Raw genomic sequence first — 23,285 nt, forward strand, 5'->3', positions numbered from 1 at the left:
TCCTCCTCCTCCTCCTCCTCCTCCTCCTCTTCCTCCTCTTCCTTCTCTCTCCCTCCTCCTCTTCAGCCTTTTGAGACAGGGTCACACTATGCCACTCTGGGTGGCCTGTAGGTCAGGATGGCCTGTTCTCACAGAGCTCCACCTGCTTGTACTTCCTCGGTGCTGGGATTAAGAGCATTTGTCTGCCCTCCCTGAGATTAATCTTGTAAAACTCTAATAAAATTATCTTCAAGCTTAAACAAACAGACAAACCAAACCTGACCTGTTCCTAAGGAGAAAGCGCCTTCCCCACACAGTCCAATGCCACCATCCCATCCTCTAGAGCCTTCTGTGGAAAGCCACAGGTCATTCAAAGGCTGTGTGGGAATGAGAAATAACAGAAATTTCCGTTTTGAACACTAGTTCTGAACTGACTGCTCATGACCTCCACGCAGAGCCACAGCTTCTGCAAGTCAGGTGCTCGCCCGTGGACTATGTTTCTAGCTCCAGTGGGCCTCCAGAAGGTGCCCGTGGACAATGCTTCTGGTTCATCGTCACACCACGGCTCCAGTGGGCTTCCAGAAGGTGCCCGTGGACAATGCTTCTGGTTCATCATCACACCACGGCTCCAGTGGGCTTCCAGAAGGTGCCCGTGGACAATGCTTCTGGTTCATCGTCACACCACGGCTCCAGTGGGCCTCCAGAAGCACCTCTGCACTCTCCAAATACATAACAGGGATAGGACGTTGGAGTCAAGGTTTACACAAATGATAAAACGACCAGAAATGAAAGAGAAACGTGGAGGCGAGAAGTCTGGAAAGGTGAGGGAGCCTGAGAACCAGGGCCCAAATGTGCCCACCAAAGCCAGTTTCTCCCTGGCTATTCCTTGACGTGGCCTGACTGTTGGTGGCCATATATACTCTTGGAATAACCAAATAATATTCTTCTCTGTACAAATCATTGTTTGTTTATCAGTCAACTGCAGAGGCATTTGGGTTGGTCCACTTTTTATGCTACAACAGAAACATCTTGGATCTAGTGGATCTTACAGGCCTAGAAGGTGCAGTTAGAGGCAAATGATCTGGTATTGGAACAAACAGATCTCCTATCTCCCTTGGGGACTTGTGTCTTGCTGTCCTCTGAATGCTACAGAAGTAGGGGTTACCCCTATAATAGTCAGGACACATTCCCCAGCCCTCAGAGCTCATCTGAGGCATTGCTTGGTTCTGCTCTTCTATAACCACAGCAAGAATTCTTCATGTACCCTCTCTCAAAAAAAATAGAATTCTTCATGCAAATAAACTCAGCGCATCTGACTTGTGTACCATGGCCTCCTGGGTTTCCGTTTATTTTGGAGCTGAACAATAATAAAAAGTGATTACTGGCTATACTAGCCTTGGTGGGGAATATGGCACCTGTCTTCATCAGAAATCATCCTGGGATTGTTGTTGTTAAGATGAGAGACATACCTCTCATCTTAGACATTGGGATCATATCTTCACCTTAATCGAGTACTTGCTATTAAATTGAATACTTAAAATTCAAAGGTGCTATTAAAATCTTGTTATTGTGAGCTTTTTGAACAACAACAAAAAATATCTTAGCACAAATAAAAGGACAACTGTTCTTTAATACTTCTGTGCTCACCCCTGCCTTTCAGTCGACATGAACTGAATCTTTCTGTTAAATTTGACACACACCAACGTCTTTTCATTCTTTTTATTGGGAAAATCAGACCTGAAGAAGGCATGAGCAGCCTCCACTGGCTTCATTCAGCATCAGGCACTGTGGCCTGGGAGAGACAAAGCTCTAGATGCTGAGGGATACTTTTGTTCTGGGGCAAAGCCTTTCATGTAAAGCCTAGAGGCCCAGAGTGTTATGCAGGTCACAGTCCCTGTGGTCTACATACAGTTGCTGCTTTCTCCATCTTTTCAGGCTTTCTCATCCCGCCTGGCAGGCTCAGCGCACTCCACCCTGTACCAATACATCCACACACGCTAAGTGTCATCAAGATGGCGGCCACTACTCTCTCCACTCCTATCTGGTCCTTTATTGACCTTGCTCTTCCATGCTACTGCATACTGATGGGTTGTTTTGGTTTGATTTTGGGGTTTTTTGGGGGGGGGGTTGAAACAGGGTTTCTCTGTGTACACCAGGCTGGCCTTGAACTCAGAGACCCACCTGCCTCTGCCTCCCAAGTGCTTCTGAGATTGAAGGCGTACATCACCATTGCCTGGCTGACACTGATGGATTTTTTGGTACCTAGACAATGAGCATATCCATTCATGATTTCAACAAAATGCCGAAAGGCTTTTGCTGCCATTTTAAAATGTGTATGTTTAAACTGAAATATGGCGTGGCAGCTGGCAGCCTGTTCACTGCAGCTGCAGAGCTGTGTAACCCAGAACTTCAGAGCTTGTCACTCAGACTGACATCAGTAAAGGTTCATGGAGCTGAGTAGTGTACAATTTACACAACTGTGCCATGTAGCCCTGAATCCATACGTACCAACAAGACACCCCACTGAAGGAAGAAGACTAGGTGTGACCTGTGGAGTCACACAACCCAAATCAAGCTCTGGTCTGCACTGTCCTGCTAGAGCCTAAGGCATACAAGGACAGGTCCATGGCAGCTGGAGAAATGGCTTCCCACTATCCCCAGGGCACACTGATGTCAGTAGGAACAAGAAGCAGAGGAAATACTGAAGGGGCACAAGCAGATAGGGCTCTGGGCCAGACCCTGATGACAGCCTCATTCTGCATCTCCTCTTTCCCAGGACACCTGCCATGATCGGCTGCTCATTTGTGGTCGACCGGGAGTACTTCAGGGACATTGGCCTGCTGGACCCAGGCATGGAGGTGTATGGTGCAGAGAACATTGAGCTGGGGATGCGGGTGAGTAAGCACAGGACTGGCGTGCTCTGGGGAGCCAAGACTGGGTAGCCAAGACAAGGGTAGGCCTGAGGGCTCAAGCTGCTTGGAAACTATGTTAGCTCAGCCAAGACAAACCCCCTGTGGGAGTCCTTGCTAGCATTTATAAAGTGAAGCTCTGCCTATGAGCAGATCAAAGCAGATGGAGCCCGGTGTCTGTTGTGCTCCAAACTGTCATTTTCTGTGTTATGCACATTGGTTCGTGGGGTTGCCTGGGAAAGTCTCATCCTTAGAGCCCAGGTGGACACAGTGGGGGAAAATTGATCCTCCAGCTAACTGGATACAGCTCAACCCACCTACCACCTTGGTTACAGGGAACAGCAGAGCATCCACAGGAGGCACAGGTGCCCCCATGAGGGGAGCATTAGAACAGCCTGCGGTGGAGGTGACAGGTGGAACTGGGCACAGGGGCTGAGCACAGGGTAGACTGTGACCTCAAGCAGAGAAGTTGTGGAATGGAGATCAAGCAGCCATGAGCCCTTACACAACCCCTGTGAGCCAGATGTAGGCACAGGCTTGCCTTCTTGAGCTTTTGCCTCTGTATCCCTAGGACACCTGGCCTCTTGGAGCCATCAGTAACAGATGTGCTGATTGCCTCCTAGCTAGGTTTTATGGCTACTGAGGGAAAAGGAGGGATGGCCTGCCTTTCCGAATCCTGGCTTCTGGGGAAGGTGATGATTGGAAAAAAGGAAGCATGTCCTTCGGAGGGGAAGGTGGAGTAGGAAATGAAGTAGGGAGGGGCTGAGGCAGGAGCATTAATCACAGTAAAGGCATTTAGGGAAACACTCTAGCGAGCCACAGGAGCCTGGACAGTAAGGTGAGATGCAGCAGGCGAGGGGGTGACTAATGCAAGGCTCTGGGGCAGCTTGAGATGCCCCCAAGGTTTGTGCGCCATACCTCAAAGATGGGAGGGTACTCACCTAGTTGGAGGAGCAGGGCATGGAGCACCAGACTCCAAAACTCCTGATACCTTCTTCCAGGATGCCTCTGATGTGCGGGATGGGAGAGGCTACACAGAGAGAACAAGACATAGCTGAGGGAAGAACTGAGGAGGTAGTGATTGGGGGGTGGTCTTGCTCCTCAGACTCTGAGTTATCCTGAAAGAGGCCAGCCATGTTTGGTAGTGGATGTGTGGTGGGGGCGATGGAAAGCAGCTTCCCTGCCATATTGATTTTGAGCATCTGGAAAGATAGAGGTATCTCAGAGGTGTGGAGGCGACTGTGGGTGTGTGCCACAAATCCTGAAGTCCCTTCCAAGATCACCCATCGATGCAGCCCTGTCACTGGCAGAGACCTCACCGCAGCCTTCCCCAAGCCTCAGTTTCTCCAGTTGTGCTCCCAGTGGAGAGAACAGTTGTTCAACGCTTTGTTTTATTCGAAAAAAGAAAAAAAAAGTTGAGGTTGGATTTGGAAGCTGGCGGTCAGGACCCTGCTTGTGCTAGTAAGGCCTGGGGACAGAGACTGTGTATAGCAGGCCTGTGCTAAGCTCTGACTTCCTAAGGGACAAAGAGCGGACTCGGGGCGGGGAGCCGGGGGGAAGCTTCAGGTCGATTAAGAGTTTACCAGGAAAATGCAAGGATGGGTAAGTTGTGAGCTTCACAGTTGGTAGGAGGAGAACAGAGAAGTTAAACATCCACAAAGGTTAGCAGTATGGTGGCAGGCATCCAGATGGTGGGGAAGAAGCCCTAAGCCCGCATTAAGGAGATGAAACGCAAAGCTAGGCTCTGACCAGCATCCCAGATGAAAAGAAGTGGACTCATTGAATCTTTCTGAGTCAGAATGCACAAAGGCAGGAAGACTCGGCAGAACTCGTGGTTCACCGGGACTGTGCTAAGGGGCTGGAATTCTGGGAAGGGATGTTATAGAAATAATAGCCCTTTTCATTGAGCAATCTCTCTGCGTTCTTAGAGATGGGGAAAGGCTTTCTTTTTTAAAAAAGATTTATTTATTAATTATATGTAAGTAGTACACTGTAGCTGTCTTCAGACACACCAGAAGAGGGCATCAGATTTCATTACTGATGGTTGTGAGCCACCATGTGGTTGCTGGGATTTGAATTCATGACCTTTGGAAGAGCAGTTGGCGTCTTAACCACTGAGCCATCTCTCCCGGAAAGGCTTTTTATCAAAAGCGCATGGCCAACTGGGGCTGATGGCCACATACAAGTTGGCCACTAATAGATTTTACTAAAATCTAAGTAGAACTTCGGCTCATGCATGTTACAGTCATCCTTAAATTTCTCTTAGGTCCCAGCCCCAGGTTACACTTGAAACAATTTAAATAGAGACAAGAGACTACAAATCTGGTCACTTGGGCAGGTGGGAGATTCTCCATAGCAAAGATGTCACCAGAATAATTTCTTAGGTAAACCTGTATTGTTCTTTTCAAATAGTTGTTATCTGGGCTCATCTTTCCCATCTGGCAGAATTATGCTTTTCCCCAGAAGGGAACTGGGGGCTTTATGGCAGACCTGGACTTCACACTCGCCGTGGCCCTGCACTGCCCCCTTGAGCATGTCAGAGGCATGTTCTTTGGGAATGAGTCTAGTGGCTGGTCAACTTTGGTGAGCAAACACATTCTGGCATTGTAAATTTGTTTATCTCTAACAGGCCTAGTTACTTATCTAGTATCTAGGGTATTTGGGAAGCAGTGCCCCTTAACTAAAAGTCTACTTTTTGTGATTTTTATATCTACAAGGCCAATCTATTAACAACAAATCCTTTGTAGTATCCATTCGACTGCTTTGAGGTTTTTTTCTACATCAGGAAAGTATGCTATCTTAAGGTGAACCCACCTCCCTAGGGGTAGTCCTGACCTGCCCCTACCGGATTAAGCAGGAATGGAAGAGACAAGAGTGTGGCTCCACCTAGAGGTAAATCTTATTCCACACACAGAATTGAAGAGGGTGCAGTCACAGGCCCCCATGCTGCAAGACTGTGTGTCACTTACACCACTCGTGTGTGAAGCACACAAGTGAGCCTAACGTGTACATTCTATTTTTATTTCTGACTGCCTTTAGGGGAGCCTGCATGGAAACAGTTTCTGCAAGATAAAATAAATCAGAGAAGAAGGAATGGAGGGAGGGACTGCTGACACAGCATATTTACACAATCCTTCGGGGGCTGAGCAGGAGGAAAGCCAGGTCTCCTCTGAGCCAGGCCACTGCCAAGGAGCTCTGCTTTCCTGTCTAACCCCTGAGGCATGGAAGGCTGAGCCCAGGACCCTCTGTTTTCATTGTTAAAGATTGGAGCCTGAATTCCAAAGAGCTCTTGAGGGAAGAACTCTACCTATCCAGGGACCCAGAGTCCTGGGGGGGAACCCCAAACCAGGAGCCCAAACAGGGTAGAGTGTGTGGGAGCCAGGCGACAGGCCTGGCCCATGCAGAGGAAGCAAAGTGAGCTGCCCTTCGCCCAGGGTACCCGACTTCCATCTGACACCTGTGTGGCTCCTAGTCCCTTTAACTGTGGGGAAAACCCCCTGCTGAGGTACTTCATCTTAGAGACTCCACAGGAGCCATCTCTAGTCTTCCCAAATGTGAGTGTTCTCTAAACATGTCTCTAGTATTAAAGAATAATTGATGAAAAATGGCTCCTCTGTGGGGGGCGGGGTGTGTGTTCTAGAAACTGCCAGAGAACAGGCATCTCTGCAATCAGTAGCCATCATGGAAGCTGTTTTGCCTAGATCAATGTAGATCTATCGGACTCTTCAGGCTATGTTCCTGCTCCCCACAGTGACCCCAAGATGACCACTGGGTCCAGCACATGTGTGTGGACAAAGGGGACTTTTGAGCAGAGAGATCCAGGGCAGCTCCATCACCCTACTCACTCATAGTGCCGGGATGGTCTGGAAGCAAACAGGGAGCCATGACAGACCCAAGCTAGAGATGGCAAGACGATGGGGGTGACAGTGGTAACAAGACATCACTGCTGGCTGGCACATCACAGTATGCCTGTGGCTTAGACAGGGCAGAGATGGTTAGGAGCTGTTGGGAACTGCCTGTGGAGTGAGGGTTGGGGCGGGGGACAGGGAGCCTTCTGGATTTTTTTTCATTCCTAAAATAGGTGGACATAAAGTAGCCTTTTAAAGAGAGAAAGCTGCTGCTGGGGTGCTTGGAAATAAAGACAAGGGAAGTCAGGAGTGAGCAGAGATGACCAGGTATGGAGTCCATCTCCATGGTGGCTCAGGAGAGCAGGGCCTTTGCCAATCTTCAAATGGTGGCTTCAGTGACAGCAGCTGCCACACCCAGATCTTGTGGCCTTGGTGGACTCCCATGCTGTGTCCCTGGACTCGGTACAGGCCTCCTGTCTCTTGTCACTCTTCTCATTGCTGTGACCAAATACCCAACAAAACAACTCATGGGAAGAATAAGGAAAGGTCTGTTTTGGCTTGGAGCTTTAAAGTTCAGTCTCTCATGGTGGGGGTGTCATGGCAGCAGGAGTGTGAGACAGCGGATGACACTGTGTCTCTGATCAGGATGCAGAGATGGACATTAGCTCTCAGCTGCTTTCTCTTCTATTCAGTCTGAGATCCCAACCTACAGGATGGTGCTGCCTTTCCTCCTCAATTAACCCAACTGAGACCTTTCCTCACAGATGGGCCCCGAGGTGATTCTAAGTCTCATCAAGTCAACAATCAAGATTAGCCACCCACCTCCCAAGTCTAAAAGTCCCAGTGCTCAACCCACTGGATGATTGACGCCTCTGCCTGTCCAGGGCCTATTGCTGCCACCCACTGTGAGAATTTAGATATGGCTGGGGTGTCTCCAAGGACCTATCATCCAGTCACAATGTATCCATGGGCTCTGGTGTGATTGATCGCCGAGGCTGAGAGCCATGCTGCAGAGGAATATAACCCCTCACAATCAAAATGCTCATCTAACCGTATGCAGCCTCATCCTGAGCGGCCATGGGGAACACATGCATGAATGCACACACAGGGGAAACATTCTCAGTGTGACCAAAGCTGGCCCCACCCTTCTGCTCTACCCAGGAATCCTGAGTAGAAAGGAGATGCTTTTCCAGGGCATTCTGGGCCCTATATTTCCAGAGGCCTGAGTTCTGGGCTGGCAGACCCAGAAGCCAATGGCTCTGCTCCAGGTCCTTCAGAAAGCAGAACCGCATTTCTCTGGACACCCCAGCTGGAGGCTTACTGCCCTGGGCCTTAACTACCAGCGGCCCAAGCAGTTGGCAGTTTCTGTGACCCTCAGCTTCTAGCCACAGTAAATAAATAGTGGCAGCAGACAGACGGCTCAGAGCAGATGGAGTGCCAACTGCTAGTGACACAGTTCTCAAGCAAGCCTTAGGTACTGGGACCCTTTGACCTGGAGTGACAGGAGTTACAGCTTTCAGGCGTTGGATGTCAGGATCCTTAGCCCTTAAAGCTTTGCAGCTCTCTGCAATTCCTCCAGCAGCCAGGGCCCATACTTCCTTGTCCAGGACTCTCTTCTCTCTTCCTTTTCCAGCCTCTACTCTCTACCTGCTCTGACTTGCTCATTTCCTCTGTCCCATCCCCACCATTTCTGCTCCTTGTCTTGAAAATCCAAATGAAAACAAAACAACAAACAAACAAAAAGAAGAGGGTCTCACAGTTTTGTCTTCCTTGTAAAAATCAGTTCCCAGGCTAGGGCCAGTCCCCACCCCGGTTGTGGGGTCCTGGGCCAGTGGTGATTCCCAGTACAGGACGGGCAGTTTACAGAGCAGGAGCAAGTGTCTGAGCTTCTGCTCTGCAGCTGGCCTGCCAAAGCAGACTTCGTTAGATTTCGTCCTGACCTTTATTAAACCTAATGGACGAAGCAGAATCATTTCCCCCTAATTGGCTCCAGGACTTTCCTCATTAGGGGACGTGCAGCTGGTATTTCTACAATCACAGGGATGAAAATTGACCTCGAGACCCCAGAGTCCCTCTAATTGGATTGAGTCGATTAGAAAGACTGTGTGGGCCATCATATTAATCACAGGTCAGAGACGGTGAGAACAGGGAATGGGGAATGTAGACCTGTGGCTGCAAACCAGCATCCTGAACAGGCACACACACACACACACACACACACACACACACACACACACACACACACCACTCTCCCTCTGAGCTGCTCTTTCTCTACCAGGGCCCCTTTACCCTACTGACCTCACAGCTTGCCTGGCTCCCACCGAATGGCAGCCTTCATGTGTTCAGGTGTCAGCCTTAGAGCCCCTCCATCTTCTCAGCCTTCCTCATGGAATTCCCTCAGCCCCTCCATGTTTGTTTGGCCAAAGCCCATGCAGACTGCATGGGAAGAGTTCTGTCTGTTTGGTAGGGAAGTTCCTCAAGGACATACATTTCCCTGGCCTGAGTCCCTGCTAGATCATGCTATCTGCAACCCCCAGAGCATACCACAAGAGTGTACAAGTGGCTCCCTCATCCTTCCTCATCCTTCCTAGCCAGGGCTGCAGCCCACTCTAGATGGATCCTGTATCATTCCTGAGCTACAGTCACTGATTGTATGCACCATGGTGCACACACCAAGGGCTTTTAGACTTGGGAGATGCAAATGTTCTGCGCTGAGCTACATCTCCAGGCCTTATAAGAGCAAAAATCTAGTAAAAGAGGGAGGAGAGGAGACAGGAGGCTATAAGAGAGCAAGGTGTGTGTCTGAGGCAGGGAACAGGCCATTCCCCAGGGTATTTGAGTCCCAAGAGGGTATCAGACCTCAACCTGAGGTGACCGTGGCTGAGAGAGCAACGTAGAGTTGTTTCAGATCTGAGATCATTACCACACCATCACTATTTATATTGGGGTGCCTCAGCTGCTCCCCTGCAAGTGGGTGGCCTTTGAAGGAGCCTGCTTCTAACAGCTTTGACGTTAACTGCTGCAGGCTGCCAAGAGCTTTCTAGGAGCACTGGCTACATGGCAACTCTAGCATGCAAGAAGCAGGGATAGCCTGAACACGTTCTATGAACCACACTATGGCGACCATACAGCCGAAGTCCTCACTAAGAATGCCCATGTGAGGCAGGGCAGAGGGGCCCTTTGCTGTCTGGGTGCTAGACAAGGGTAGCAACAAGTTGAGCATCCTCACCTGCCAGCTATCAACAAATCCACAAGCCCCGGCTGTGGGGACCAGGCGTTGCCCGGAGGCAGGAGGATGAAGGATATCTACTGCCTCAAGAGTAGAAGCATTGCAGGCACGGTGTCTTCAAAGATCCCCTGAGACTTGAATTTGAGCTGGACTCTGCTTGCTCATCTGTACCACCAGCTACCTCAGCCCGTTTCCCAATCCATTGTAGAGGAGCCCATGAGAACTAACCTTAGAACTGTTTAAGGAGTAAATGCTGTGGGTGTTCACGGTGGCACTGTTTTACTTCCCTTTATGAAACTGGCCTGATAATGGTGGGAACGGGACAGGCACACTGGCTCAAATAGAATTGGAATTGTCCAGTTAATCAACGGGAGGTGTGCCCCACTCAGAGCCTGCTTGTAGATATATGTGTGCTCCTGCGCATGTCATGTTAGTTAGGTCTCTGTCTTTGCTGTGGTTCTGCAGATATCCTTGGGGTGACCTGTTAGAACAGCACATCTGCTGCAGACATGTATTTACAGTTCCTCACCCTCTTCCACATCCTCAGACTCATGGTACCTGCCTGGGAGGCACTTGTGGCTTCTTTCTGTCACCAGCCAAGAAGGGACAGCTTATTCTGACTACTCTAATAACAGCTCAGTAGCCCTTTGTAATATGCCTCTGAAAATGGAGTTACCCAGTCAAATGAGGCTTGTATTTGTACAGCTTTTGATATAAGTGTTAGTCCCTTTTTATGTGCCCAGAAGGATGCTTGTGTGTTTAAGTGTGTTTTATATTTCATTGTTTTTGTTTTTGTTTTTCAAGACAGGGTTTCTCTGTGTAGCCCTGGCTGTCCTGGAATTCACTCTGTAGACCAAGCTGGCCTCAAACTCAGAAATCTGCCTGCCTCTGCCTCCCAAGTGCTGGGATTAAAGGTGTGCACCACCACTGCCCGGCATGTGTTTTATATTTCAATATGTATATGTGCACATGTGTGTGCATGTGGTATATGTATGTGCATTATATATAGATTATACATCTATATGTATATCTGAGTGTGATATGTACATATGTGAAATGAGTGTGGTATCTGTGTATGTATGTTGTATCTATACATGTGTGATATGTCTACACACATGTGATATAGTTGTCTATGCATATGGATGCATATGGTGTAAAGGGTGTTCTCTGTGCATATATGTATTTGTGTGGTATGTGCGTCTGTGTATGGTATATATGTATTGTGGTATTTGTATGGGTGTGGAATGTGTTATGTATGTTTGTGTGGTCTCTGTGAGTATGTGTGTGGTGTGTGGAATATTTTCCTTGGCAGTGATGCCTGAGGGAAGCGCTATTGTTCAGGCCTTGTGACATGTGGGGAGTGATCAGCTGTCATTTTGTTTTTTCTGCAACTCTGACAGACACTGAGGACATAGCTTTGTGGTTTTGAATGAGTCTGAACACTGTGGGCAAGTGTTCACCATATGTTTTTCCCTCCCTGGCTGGCTTTGCTTGCTTGCTCCTCCTCCTCTGGCTGGCTGAAGAGCTGTTCTGCCCTCAGGGATATCAGCTCCCTGTGTAGTTGGGAAGCCCCTCCCTGTTGCATCTGGCTTACATTCTGGGCACTGAGCTTTTCCTGGTGTTTTCTGGAAGGATTACTTGAAGCCATCAGCCTTTTAAATACCTTCCTGTTGGCACCACAGAGTTCCCACTCTGAGAGTTTGGTCAGTGTGCAGTACATGCTCATGCAGAAGTGAGGTCCTAATTGTCTTTCCACTGTTTTAAAATAAAGGCTCCTCCATCCTTTGCCTCAGGAACAACAGCTTCTGCCATACATTCTGAGTGTATGTATGCACGTGTGTGTTGATGTGTGTGGTGTGTATGCATGTGTGCCAGTGTGTGGTATGCATTTGGCATGTGGTATAATATCCATGTCTGTGTTGGTGTGTGAATAGTATATATATGTGTGTGTGTGTGCATGTGTGTGTGTGTTTGTGAATAAACATGTGCATGTGTGGTTTTGTGACTATATGAGTTTGTCTATATAAATATATGTGTATGTGTGTGTGTCTATATGTGTATGTGTGTGTATGTATGTCCATGTATGTGTCTATGTTTGGGTCTATACATGTGTGGTTCTGTGTATATGTGTGTATATATGTGTGTGTATGTATATGTATGTGTATATGGTATATATGTGTGTATGTATGTGTGTATGTCTATGTGTATGTGTGTGTATGTGTGTATGTTTGTGTATATACATATGTGGTTTTGTGCATATATGTGTGTATATATGTGTATGTATATGTTTGTATATGTGTGTATATATGTATGTGTGTATATGTGTATGTATGTATATGTGTATATTGTGTGTATGTGTATATGTGTGTATGTGTGTGTGTGTTTATATGTGTATGTGTGTATATGTGTATATGTTTATATGTGCATATGTTTATAGGTATATGTGTGTATATGTGTGTATGTGTGTATGTATGTGTGTATGTGTGTATGTGTATATGTGTATGTGTGTATTATGTGTTTGTTGTATCTATTTTGAGCTTTCTACTTTTAGCCATTACCTCATTGTTTTATAAAATACTTTATGTCTAGCCACTGAATATGTCCTCATTATCTGTCTAGAATTTTCTCGGCTGTTCTCTTGTTTTTATTACTGTGTCACAGTTTGAGAATGAAATGTCCCCTATGGGTTTGTGTATTGAGGGCTTGGTCCTCAGCTAGTGGGAAGTGAAGGAAACTCTAACTCCTTGCTGGAGGATGTAGATCCAAATAACACTTGTTCAACCATCCCACTCCTGGGCAGACAGAAAGCAACATGAACGAGCCATGTGCTAGCCCAGCTCGAGACGATCATGGAGATTAGCTGGGGAGAGCTAAGCTGAATAAAAATGAATGGAGCAAGCCTGTGCTTGGACCCGGAGTGTGAAACCCCTTTCCACCTCAGAGCAGCAGATGGTGAAGGGATTCAGGGTCTGTTCACTGAGAAAGCAAACTGCTCCACCTTCCATTGGATACGTGTTTGCTCAGGGTACCAGAGGCTATGTGATCCCCAGTTCACTGTGACTAAAATACCCAACAGCAACAGTTTACCTAAGGAAACATTTACTTGGAAGCAGTTTCACAGGCTCTGTCCCTCGTGTTGGAGAAGACTTAGCAACAGGGGTAGGCATGCCTCTGGTGTCAGGAACATGAAGTGGACCCTGACGTCATGGCTGATTAGGAAGTAGAGTATAACAGGAAGCAGGCATCACGTCTGGTGACTTGCTTCCTGCATCCCAGTCCCTCCTCTTGGTATTTCTGCAGGCTGTCAGAACAGCACCACACAGTGGGAAGAAAGCATCTAAAACTGCTTAGGACAGGTGCGTGTTGGGGGGTGGGGGTTCTAATTCAGCTGCCGTTAGGCAACTGGTACCTCTTTTTATTCAACCCAAATTACCTTTAGGTTGACTGGCAAACTGGGTTGGAAGGTAGTCAGTGAAAACCCCTACTGACTCATATGTATGTGTCTTAGTCAAGGCTTCTGTGACCAAGAAGCAAATTGGGGAGGAAAGGGTTTATTCAGCTTACACTCCTACACTGCTATTTATCACCACAGGAAGTCAGGACTGGAACTCAAGCAGGTCAGGAAGCAAGAGCTGATGCAGAGCACTGAGTGAGGTGGATGGGAACAAATCCACACACGGTCATACAACATGGAAGATAAATCAGGCATGACAGGAAACTCCAGCGGGGAGGTAGCCTCACGCCCAAGCCCTGGTGGATACAGCCTCTAGTCCATGGCTTCTCCTTAGACGCCTTTCTCTAACAAATCCAAGTGTCTGGATTCCAGTGGCTCAGGTGCCCTTCCATTGTACCTAGCGTGTCGGGTGGCTTCCTAGGCCTCTAACCAGGTCCATTCTTCTCTCCCCAGGTGTGGCAGTGTGGTGGCAGCATGGAGGTACTCCCCTGCTCCCGAGTGGCCCACATCGAGCGTACCAAAAAGCCATATAACAATGACATCGACTACTACGCCAAGCGTAATGCGCTGAGGGCGGCCGAGGTGTGGATGGATGATTTCAAGTCCCACGTGTACATGGCATGGAATATCCCCATGACAGTAAGGCGGGTACTGGGTGGGTGGACATATATAGGGAAGCTCATAGACCCTAGGGAAGTGTATTAGTCAGGGTTTCTGTTCCTGTACAAACATGACCAAGAAGCAAGTTGGGGAGAAGAGGGTTATTTAGCTTACACTTCCACATTGCTATTCATCACCAAAGGAAGTCAGGACTGGAACTCAAGCAGGTCAGGAAGCAAGAGCTGATGCAGAGGCCATGGAGGGATGTTGCTTAGTAGCTTGCTTCCCCTGGCTTGCTCAGCTTGCCCTCTTACAGAACCCAAGACTACCAGCCCAGGACGGGCCCCACCCACAATGGGCCCTCCCCACCTGATCATCAACTGAGAGAAAATGCCCCACAGCTGGTTCTCATGGAGGCACTTTCCCAAATGAAGCTCCTTTCTCGGTGATAACTCCAGCCTGTGTCAAGTCGACACACAAAACCAGCCGGTACAGGAAGCAATTGAAGTGAGGGATTCTGGGATGCTGGGCTACATCCAGGCACCCTCCCTTCTTGGTAACTCATGTAGGAAAGGGCTTCTTCTAATTTCATTGACTCAGACATGGTGGCCACAACCTTCCAAGCTACAAGTAGCCACCAAAGGTTGTAAGTTAAGGTCATCCATGTCCCACGCCTCACCCCAGTGTTCCCATGTCAGTCTTCTCCAGCTGGTCGAGCCTCTTCCAACAGCCTCTCTTGTCCTATAATCAGAACCAGTCCTTGAATCCTGATTCCGGGCTTGTGTGTGCTTTCTTGTATTTACTTGTTTGTTTTAAATGGGGTCTCACTCTCACAACAGTCTGCTTCTTTCCCTCTTGGTCTGGGGGTCACAGATGTTCCTCACCATGCCTGGCCTATTTAACCTTTTTAAATGTCTCTCTTCACCCTAGTAAGTTGGCTCACCTCCACAGAGGCAGCACAGCTGTCATCTGGATAATCCTGTGGAAGGTCTCTGGTGGACTACCCTGCATCCCTTGCCACCCTGCTGAGATGCAGGAGACTGACCATCTTAACCCAGGACCTACAAGGTCTGCTTTTGGGTTTCCCTCCAGCCTCAAGGATCAGGATCCCATTAGAATGTCCAGTCTTAATATAATAGAGGCAAAACCCGAAGATCCTGTTGTCTGTAACACAAGCTGATTTAGAGAATACACACCTATATCTCTGTTATCATTGGAAAGGAACAGAGGACGTCACAGCCAACCATGGGAGCAACACACATAAGGTTTCACTACCCTAGCACCACCCAGTCAATCTGGAGGAGAATACATGATGACTCAGGGCCCAAAAAGACTATACAACAATTCAGGTTCCATAATTCACTTGAAAGACCACAAACTCAGCAGAGCTGTTGTGTAAGCATAGCTAGGGAGGCGATGCATAGCTAGGGAGGTGGGATCTGCAGGACCCACGATCCCCTACTGAGCCTTCCCAGTACTAACACATGACACTCATCACGAGTGGCACTGAGGCACAGGCAAACCCAACACAGGTCAGGCGGGAAGAACAAAGCTCAGGTCTCTCCCCCAAAGCAGGGCAGTTGGACATGCCAAGTCTGTACACACAGCCAGAAGCCTCTTTGAGTTCTAGGTCAGGAGGCCAAGATGAGGCCCTGGTGGTCCAAGGCTACAACTGGGGCCACTCATAAGAGCGGGGAGCCCAAGAGTCCCTGACAAACACAGGGTAGCATGGCTCTGCAACACTTACCATGACCTGCCTGCTTGTGTCCCATAGAACCCAGGAGTGGACTTTGGGGATGTGTCTGAGAGGCTGGCCCTGCGCCAGAAGTTAAAATGCCGAAGTTTTAAGTGGTACCTGGAGAACGTGTACCCTGAGATGAGGATCTACAACAACACCCTCACGTACGGAGAGGTACCGCCTCTGCACAGGGCCCTGCTGGGGTGATGGGCATTCTGCATTCTGCCCAGCACCCCAGACCTATACCCCAAGATCTCATGCCAGAGCATCCTGTGCCTTGGCACCAAAATCTCATCTGCATAAATGTGTATATTTTGTGTACATTCTGGGACATTGGGGGTACCCAAATGACATGGTTATACCCATGTTTATGAGGAGAACTACTATTGAGTCCACATGGAAGGATACTTATACATTTACGTGCAAAATAATACCCAAATAAATGGACCAGTAAGATGGCTCAGCAGGTGAAGGTGCTTGCTGCCAAGCCTGATAACTTGAGTTTGATCTTTGGGACCTATAACATAGAAGCAGAAAACCAACTCCCTCAAGTTGTCCTCCGACCTCCACATGCATACTGTGACAAGTGCGCACCCACACACAAAATGAATATCAATTAATTAATTAATTTTTTGAAACAGGGTTTCTCAATATAGCCCTGGATGTCCTGGAACTTTCAATGTAGACCATGCTGGTATCAAACTCACAAGAATCCTCCTGCTGGGATTAAAGATGTGTGCTGCAGTACTTGGCAAAAATAAAATTTGATAAGAAATTTACCCAGTGCTAGAGCGGTGGCTCAGCAGTTAAGAGCTTCAACTGTGGTTCCAAAGGTCCCTGGTTCAAATCCCAGCTACTGCTTGATGGCATAATATATATATATGTATATATATGTATATACATATATATATTATACATATATGTGTGTGCATATGTATATGAATGCATATATAAAATGCATAAGTTCATAGCATGCAGACCTGTGTATGAGGCCATACAAACATAAACACATACTGAAGCATGCCTGCACCTATGTACAGGTGTGTACACACACAGGTGCATACTATTCCTGTTCTTGTACATGGAGCTCCCCAAACACCCACTTTCATCCATGTACAACCCTCCCCCACCATGAGACATGGAAGGGCACACATTTGTGCACTGGTTCCATATAGCTACCTTCACACCATAGTCCATGCACTATGAACATATACAGAAGCATGTATACATGCACACTTGAGTGCTGGCACATCGGCTGTACCAAGACTCATGTATCGCCCTGAGCTCCCAAGTGCACAGCTGCGCACAGGGCTCTCTCTAAATCCAAAGAGAAGGCACTGTGCTCCTACCTTGTCTGGAGTCTAAGTTCTCTCACTACAGAACCGGCAGGGAGAAGGGAGCGCATGCCCACAGACAGCAGCAGCCCCCTGCTCCCAGCTTCTCAACTGCATGAGGGCAGCCCAGCAGCCTACAGACAGGCTAGCCCTGGGACGACCCTCGGGAGGGTTGAGGGGGCTGGTGAGCACTCCTTGCAGAACCATTCCTTAGTCAGATCCACCCTATGGGCACGAAGCTTTTCTGGAAGTTCAAGTGGAGATGATGTGAGTGTTCTCTGCTCTCCCGTGTTCCCACTTGTGCCAACTGTGGGATCCATACCCAACCCGAATGCTGTGACCCTAGGGTCAAGCCCATGGGTCCTTTGAGGGAGCTGTGCTCTGTGGCTGACTTATTGCAAACTCCACGGTCTGAAACCCAGTGGGGTGAAACAGAACATAGCTCCCCTGGGTCAGAGTCCAAGCTCACTGCCGTTCTGACAGACAGGGGCTGCAGAGGGCGCCTCCCTGTGCTTGTGGTTACATAGACTAGAGATCAACTGGCTGTTGGCTGGGTCGTGTGACCCTGCCACCAGCTGGAAGCTAGAGCATTCCAAGTGTGTGAGCATTCCTAGCCCTGGGGAACCTGCAACTGTCTCATGGGTTTGCAGCTATACACGGTCACTTTTACTGTAGTCCTTAGCCAAAGTGTCTTGGAGGCAGAATAGTCTCTGGATCTGCACAGGAGAGACATTAGCCCAGGGATGTCCCTGAGCTAGTTACAGAAGCCATTCTATTGGCCAAATCCAGCCTCATCATACTAGGGGCCAGCTAAGTGTCCATATACACACAAAGCATATGCCCATGTGACAGGCACAGCCATCTCTTTCCAGGCTGCCTAGGGAGCCAGAGTTGCAGCACCTGTTTTTTTCCACCTCCCCCCTAGGCACCATATCTCCTGCCTACCCCCCCTCCCCTGGGCAGATGCCAAGCCCCAGGGTTTTATCCCAAGGGAGGAATTCTGTATGTAAAGTTCATGCCTGTCTCATCGCAGGCAGCCCACAGCCAGCCACAAAGTGGGAGACAGGGTGGGAGAGCTCCTAGGAGCCTTCCCTCAGCCCTGAACCCTTCTCCATGACTTGCAGTTTCTCTGTTACTTCTGGATACAGGTGAGAAACAGCAAAGCCAGTGGCTACTGCTTGGACCAGGGGGCAGAAGACGATGACCGAGCCATCCTCTACCCCTGCCATGGCATGTCTTCACAGGTAGGCAGCATTTAGATCTCACAGTGAAGAGGGAGAGGTAGGCTCGGCATAGGTCTCAGCAAGCCCCTGTGCTGTTGGGGCCAAGCTCAGAAGAGCCTGGAGGCAGAGCGTGCCATAAATTTAAGAACAAGGCCTTTGGATCAAATGGGCCTTGGCAAGTCTCGAACAGTCCCATGCCTCAGTTTCTTCACCATTTGAATGGGACAGAGGCGGCACCTCCTTTCCCAAACAGTCTTGTGGATTAAATGGGAGTCGCAACCAGGTGCCACCTAGTCATGGAGGAGAACAGTTGTTTCCATTACCGTTTTTGTTAGGGGAGCCCCAAGGCTCGTCATGAAGAGAAGAGCGGTGTTACGCTCAGAGCTGGGGTTGCATACCTCTAGATGGCTGGCCCCAGCCACAAGTGAATCCCTTTCTGCTGCTGTTGATAATGGCATCTACCCAGCATCTGCTGAGCTCTGACCCTGAGCCTCATTCATGAACATCCATGTGGGCAGACCTGGATTTCTGTGAGCCTCTGGTTTTGCTGCCTCCAACATGGATAGAGACAGCCAGTCTGTGGGTGCTACTTAATTTCAGCTGCAAGATGCCTGCTTTGAGACAATGGTTCCAGTGAATGGGACAGGGCTGCCCCTCTATGACCCTCTGCTGTAGTGGCCTTGTGAATCTCTCTGGACTGACCTCTCCCAGCGGGTTTTCAGTACAATTGCCTCTGCTTGAGGGCCAAAGGGGCTTTCAGTGGAGATGTGAATGCTGTCTCTCCAGTCTCTCCAAGGGGCTGGCACCATTTTCCTAGGTCCAATATGAGGAAGCTTGTGCTATTGGGACATGGCCATCTGAAAAGCCGCCTCATGCTGTGACCAGGATAGACATGGCCACACCAAGATCACATTCTCCTACTAGAGAGAAGAGTTGTGAGCCTGGGTAGTGATGAAGGTCTGGGCATAGATAGATACCTTGGTTTCAGGCTCAGGGTACCTCATGGCTCCCACTGTCTCCCCAGCTGGTGCGCTACAGTGCCGACGGTCTCCTGCAGCTGGGCCCCCTGGGCTCAACTGCCTTCCTGCCAGACTCCAAGTGTCTGGTAGATGACGGCCGGGGACGCATGCCCACCCTGAAGAAGTGTGAGGATGTAGCCAGGCCTACACAGAGGCTATGGGACTTCACCCAGGTCAGTGGGTGGGGCTGATAGCCCTGGAAAGTCAGACTTCACAGCCGTGGCAAATGCTGAGAGAAACAGCTGAAGGGAAAGACTCGTTTTGGCTCATGATTTCAGAGGGCTCACCATAGTAACAGAGCAGGGCAGTTCACGTGGCACTGGGAGGAAGGGAGGGAGGGAGAGAGGGAGGGAGGGAGGGAGGGAGGGAGGGAGGAAGGGAGGGAGGGAGCTGGCCTAAACCAGCTGGCTTCCTCCTTTCCATCTGTCATTTCATCAGGACGCCCAGCCCATGGGGTGTAAGATGGCCGCCCTTGTCAGGTTGACCTCTGCAAACACTCACAGACGCATGCAGAGGTGTGCTTTGCCACTGTAGACACTTCTCAGTCAATCAGGTTGATAGTCAAGACTCATCACCTTTAGAAAGTTTATAAAACTGGGTCACACGGGAAGAGTGGGGCACAGCCTTGCCTCCCTCAGCACCTGGACTCAGACTGAGAGAGAGGATGGGTTTAAGACTAGCCCTGGCCACTAGAACTCCTCAAGGCTCTGATGCACTGGGCTCTGAATCTGACCTTTTCCCCATTGCCCTTCATTTACTTCAAGCCCTGCTCCTCTGCGTCTCTGCGTCTCTGGGCCCTGATCCAGGTCCAGCCCCCTCACCATCCCTTCCTGTGCACCCTGACCCACTCAGCACCAGCCTCTATGGGTCAGATGCCCTGAGCCTCTAGGGATCCCACACAGAGGATCTCTTGGGTGTTGTTCTGCCTCCATGAGCAATTTGTAGAAGCAGAAAGATGGGGTCTAGCTACTCGGGATGTAGGGATGAGCTGCCACTGTTGCTTGCTAAACCACGGAGGCTTTAAGGTTCCCAGGAGGTTGGAGAGGTAGAGAGCGAGGACCAGCACAGAGAACCTGGCTGGATATTGCTCCGAAGTCACCAGACTTAAGCCGGGGTCCACAATGTTTGGGGACCACAGAGATAGATTCTAAGTCATTAAAAGGACTAAAAGGCTCCAAGGAAAAGGGCATATCTTGGGGACCCTAGATATGTTCTTGGAAGATCTTTGAACCCTAGAGAACTGAAGAGAGCAGCAAGCACCTGGCTGAAGTGGGGGGTGGGGGGAGAGGGGATGCAGGCAATCCAGAGACAGGTCCCTGTGTCTTTACGGTGGTAGTGCAGGAACCAGGATGAGGCTAGGATCACCCCTCACCAGCAACACTCCCAAGCTGACTCTGTTTCTCTTGTCCTACAGAGTGGTCCCATTGTGAGCCGAGACACAGGTCGGTGTCTGGAGGTAGAGATGTCTAAAGATGCCAACTTTGGGCTGCGCTTGGTGGTCCAGCGTTGCTCAGGGCAGAAGTGGATGATCCGAAACTGGATCAAACACGCCAGGCACTGACCTCTGCCCCCAGCCCACCTCCACACATTCGGGCCCCTGGACTCTTGAGTGTTCCAGGACTCAGAAGGTCCTGGGCTGGAGCCAAGAGCAATGTGGGCCCTTGCACACCTCAGGGCTGGGCCCTGGCACCAGGGATAGCTGAGACCTTGGAATAGCAGCTCCAGCCTGCATTAGGAACCAAACTTTTGTGGAACAGGCAGCTCTGCCCGAGGGAGGACATCTGAGGACAGCGCACACTCATGCCAAATCACGTGCCTTTTCTACAGTGTTCCGTGTTCCTCAGCCGGCTATGAGGATAGCCGCCACGCATGCGCTAAGTCCCTGTACATAACCCATATGGAGACAAACAGACTCAGCTATACCGTGCTTGAGGGCAGGTGCTTCCTCACGCCAAGCACCCTGTCCTAGCAGGTTCGAGCCTCTCAGCTCAGCTGCCCTCGCTCGCCTGCTCAACCTCACCATAACCTAAGGCGAACTTCAAGGGTGGCCGCTTGTGTTCTGGTAACAGGGCAATGGGAAGAGATGACAGGGATGAGACCCAGTGGACCTTTCTTCCCGAGGGTCAGCTTGGCAGTCACTGGGCGCGGGTGCTCAGCCTGGGAAGTGAGTCTCTTGTTGCTCTGCCGTTTCTGCAGCAGGCATCATCAAATGGTCCCTCCAGCCCTCTCACTTGTTTTATAAATAAAGTTTTATTGGCACACAACCATACCTGTGGTCTGAGATTATTTAGGCTGCAGCGTTTGAGCAGCAGCACAGAGTGAAGACCATGCTGCGTGGCTCTTCATGTCTTGAATTTTATGGAACAGTTCCAGATAGATGTCTTTGTTGGGATGTATCCCCTCTTGTAGTCCAGGAGCCATGGCCTCGTGTGTGGTTGCCCAGGTGGTGAGGGGGAAGGTAGACATGGAGACTCTAACCTTGGGGGCTGTTTGCATCTGTCACCGTGCCTGCTGGGCAGAGCTGGAAAATGTGCCCTATCATTGGGCAGCTGTACCTACAGCTGAAAGCCAGAGTTTCTAAGATATAAGGCAGAAGAGTTATATGAACATAGCCAATGTCCTCACTGACAGTGACCCCAGGACACAGTGGCCCATCTTGCTCTATTTACATTCACTGACACTCAGGGCCATTGACCAGTCACCACAGGGCCATTACTAAGCATTGGCAAGGGTCCATGCTGGAGGTAGGTGTGCTTGTGGTGGGGTAGTGTCCATACACTACCCCTAAAACCCTGACTGCTCCAGGGATGCCAAACTGCTCTGGGAAGCAATGCTTCCTAATAAAGGGCAGTGAGAGCAATGTGTCCATTGCTAAGAGAAAGTACGTGGAAGACTGGCTGTGACTGAAGACTTAGCACCCACCAGACATCAGAACTCACTACTCACTGGCGGCCACTGAAAACCAGCCAGCTCTACCCCTCGAAGAAGCCTCCTGACCCCTCTGACAGTCTCACAGAGGTGGAACTATGGGCCAGTTGCTGGCTTCCTATGCCCCCCCATAGAGTCAGCAGGGTGATTTCTACACAACAGAGCCTCCGTCTGCCACAGGCCTACCCTATAGCTGGGTTAGCTGAGCAGCCCAGACATTACAGGGATGTGAGTCTGGCAGAGCCTCTTCTAGCTTGCTTCTTTCCAGGAGAGGAAGGGTCCCAACCTCATCCTGCTCAGGATACCAGACTCAGGAAGGAAACTGCAAGGGTCAGCAAGTGGCAGGATACCCACCCACCCACCCCCAGCTGCCCTGATGTGGGCCGGGGTTCCACAGTTCAGGCTCCTGGCTTCTTGAAGGAATGTATAGAGAGATGTCCACAGGTGTGCTACGATGCTTTCTTACGGTGGGGGAGACGCAGAACACATGCCTCCACCCTCCTCCCAAAGCTCCCGTGGGATCCCAGCACAGAGCCCCCGAGTCCCTCTCCTTCTGCAGAACTCCTTCCCAGAGTTCTCCGAGAAGGACACAGGAATAAGTCCACAGGCCTGATGCTCCCATGGTGAGACAGTGAGACTGGCATCCACTGGTGGGTAAACATGGCCTGTGCTTTCACATGGAAAACGTCTCAAGCCATAGCCACAGAGCTGTCTTGGTATGTACCCACTGGACAAGTTACAGGTGAGGCCACCAGGCTGGAGCCATACAGGATCTCGCAGAAAACATTCTCAAACTTTGACAGACCCCCCCCCACACACACACACACACCTGTCTTCCGCAGAGCCTGGGATGGACTGAGAGGCAGGAGCCAAGCATCCAGGTCTGAGGCCTTCCATCTACGGCACAGGCATAGTAGAGAGCCTGCTTCATGAGATACCATATGTCTTACAGTCCTCACCTGCTCACAAATGGGTACATATTTCTCTGACACCCTCCTGTTCAAGAATGCTAGGGGACAGTTCA

The 23,285-nt window shown here is 49.7% G+C and overlaps 1 protein-coding gene across 1 annotated transcript in view; it reads left to right on the forward strand.

Annotated features, from left to right (window-relative positions):
* Galnt9 (polypeptide N-acetylgalactosaminyltransferase 9) overlaps nt 1–21,597 on the forward strand; it is a 79,468-nt gene extending 57,871 nt beyond the window's left edge. The window contains exons 6-11 of the mRNA XM_031337334.1: nt 2,756–2,873; nt 13,873–14,058; nt 15,794–15,931; nt 18,240–18,335; nt 19,339–19,506; nt 20,748–21,597. Coding sequence (XP_031193194.1) covers nt 2,756–2,873; nt 13,873–14,058; nt 15,794–15,931; nt 18,240–18,335; nt 19,339–19,506; nt 20,748–20,894 — 853 coding nt within the window. The 3' untranslated portion in view covers nt 20,895–21,597. The remainder of the gene's footprint in view (nt 1–2,755; nt 2,874–13,872; nt 14,059–15,793; nt 15,932–18,239; nt 18,336–19,338; nt 19,507–20,747) is intronic.
* The last annotated feature ends 1,688 nt before the right edge of the window (nt 21,598–23,285 follow it).

This window comes from Mastomys coucha, unplaced genomic scaffold (genome assembly GCF_008632895.1).
Source record: "Mastomys coucha isolate ucsf_1 unplaced genomic scaffold, UCSF_Mcou_1 pScaffold22, whole genome shotgun sequence".
Lineage (NCBI taxonomy): Eukaryota > Metazoa > Chordata > Mammalia > Rodentia > Muridae > Mastomys > Mastomys coucha.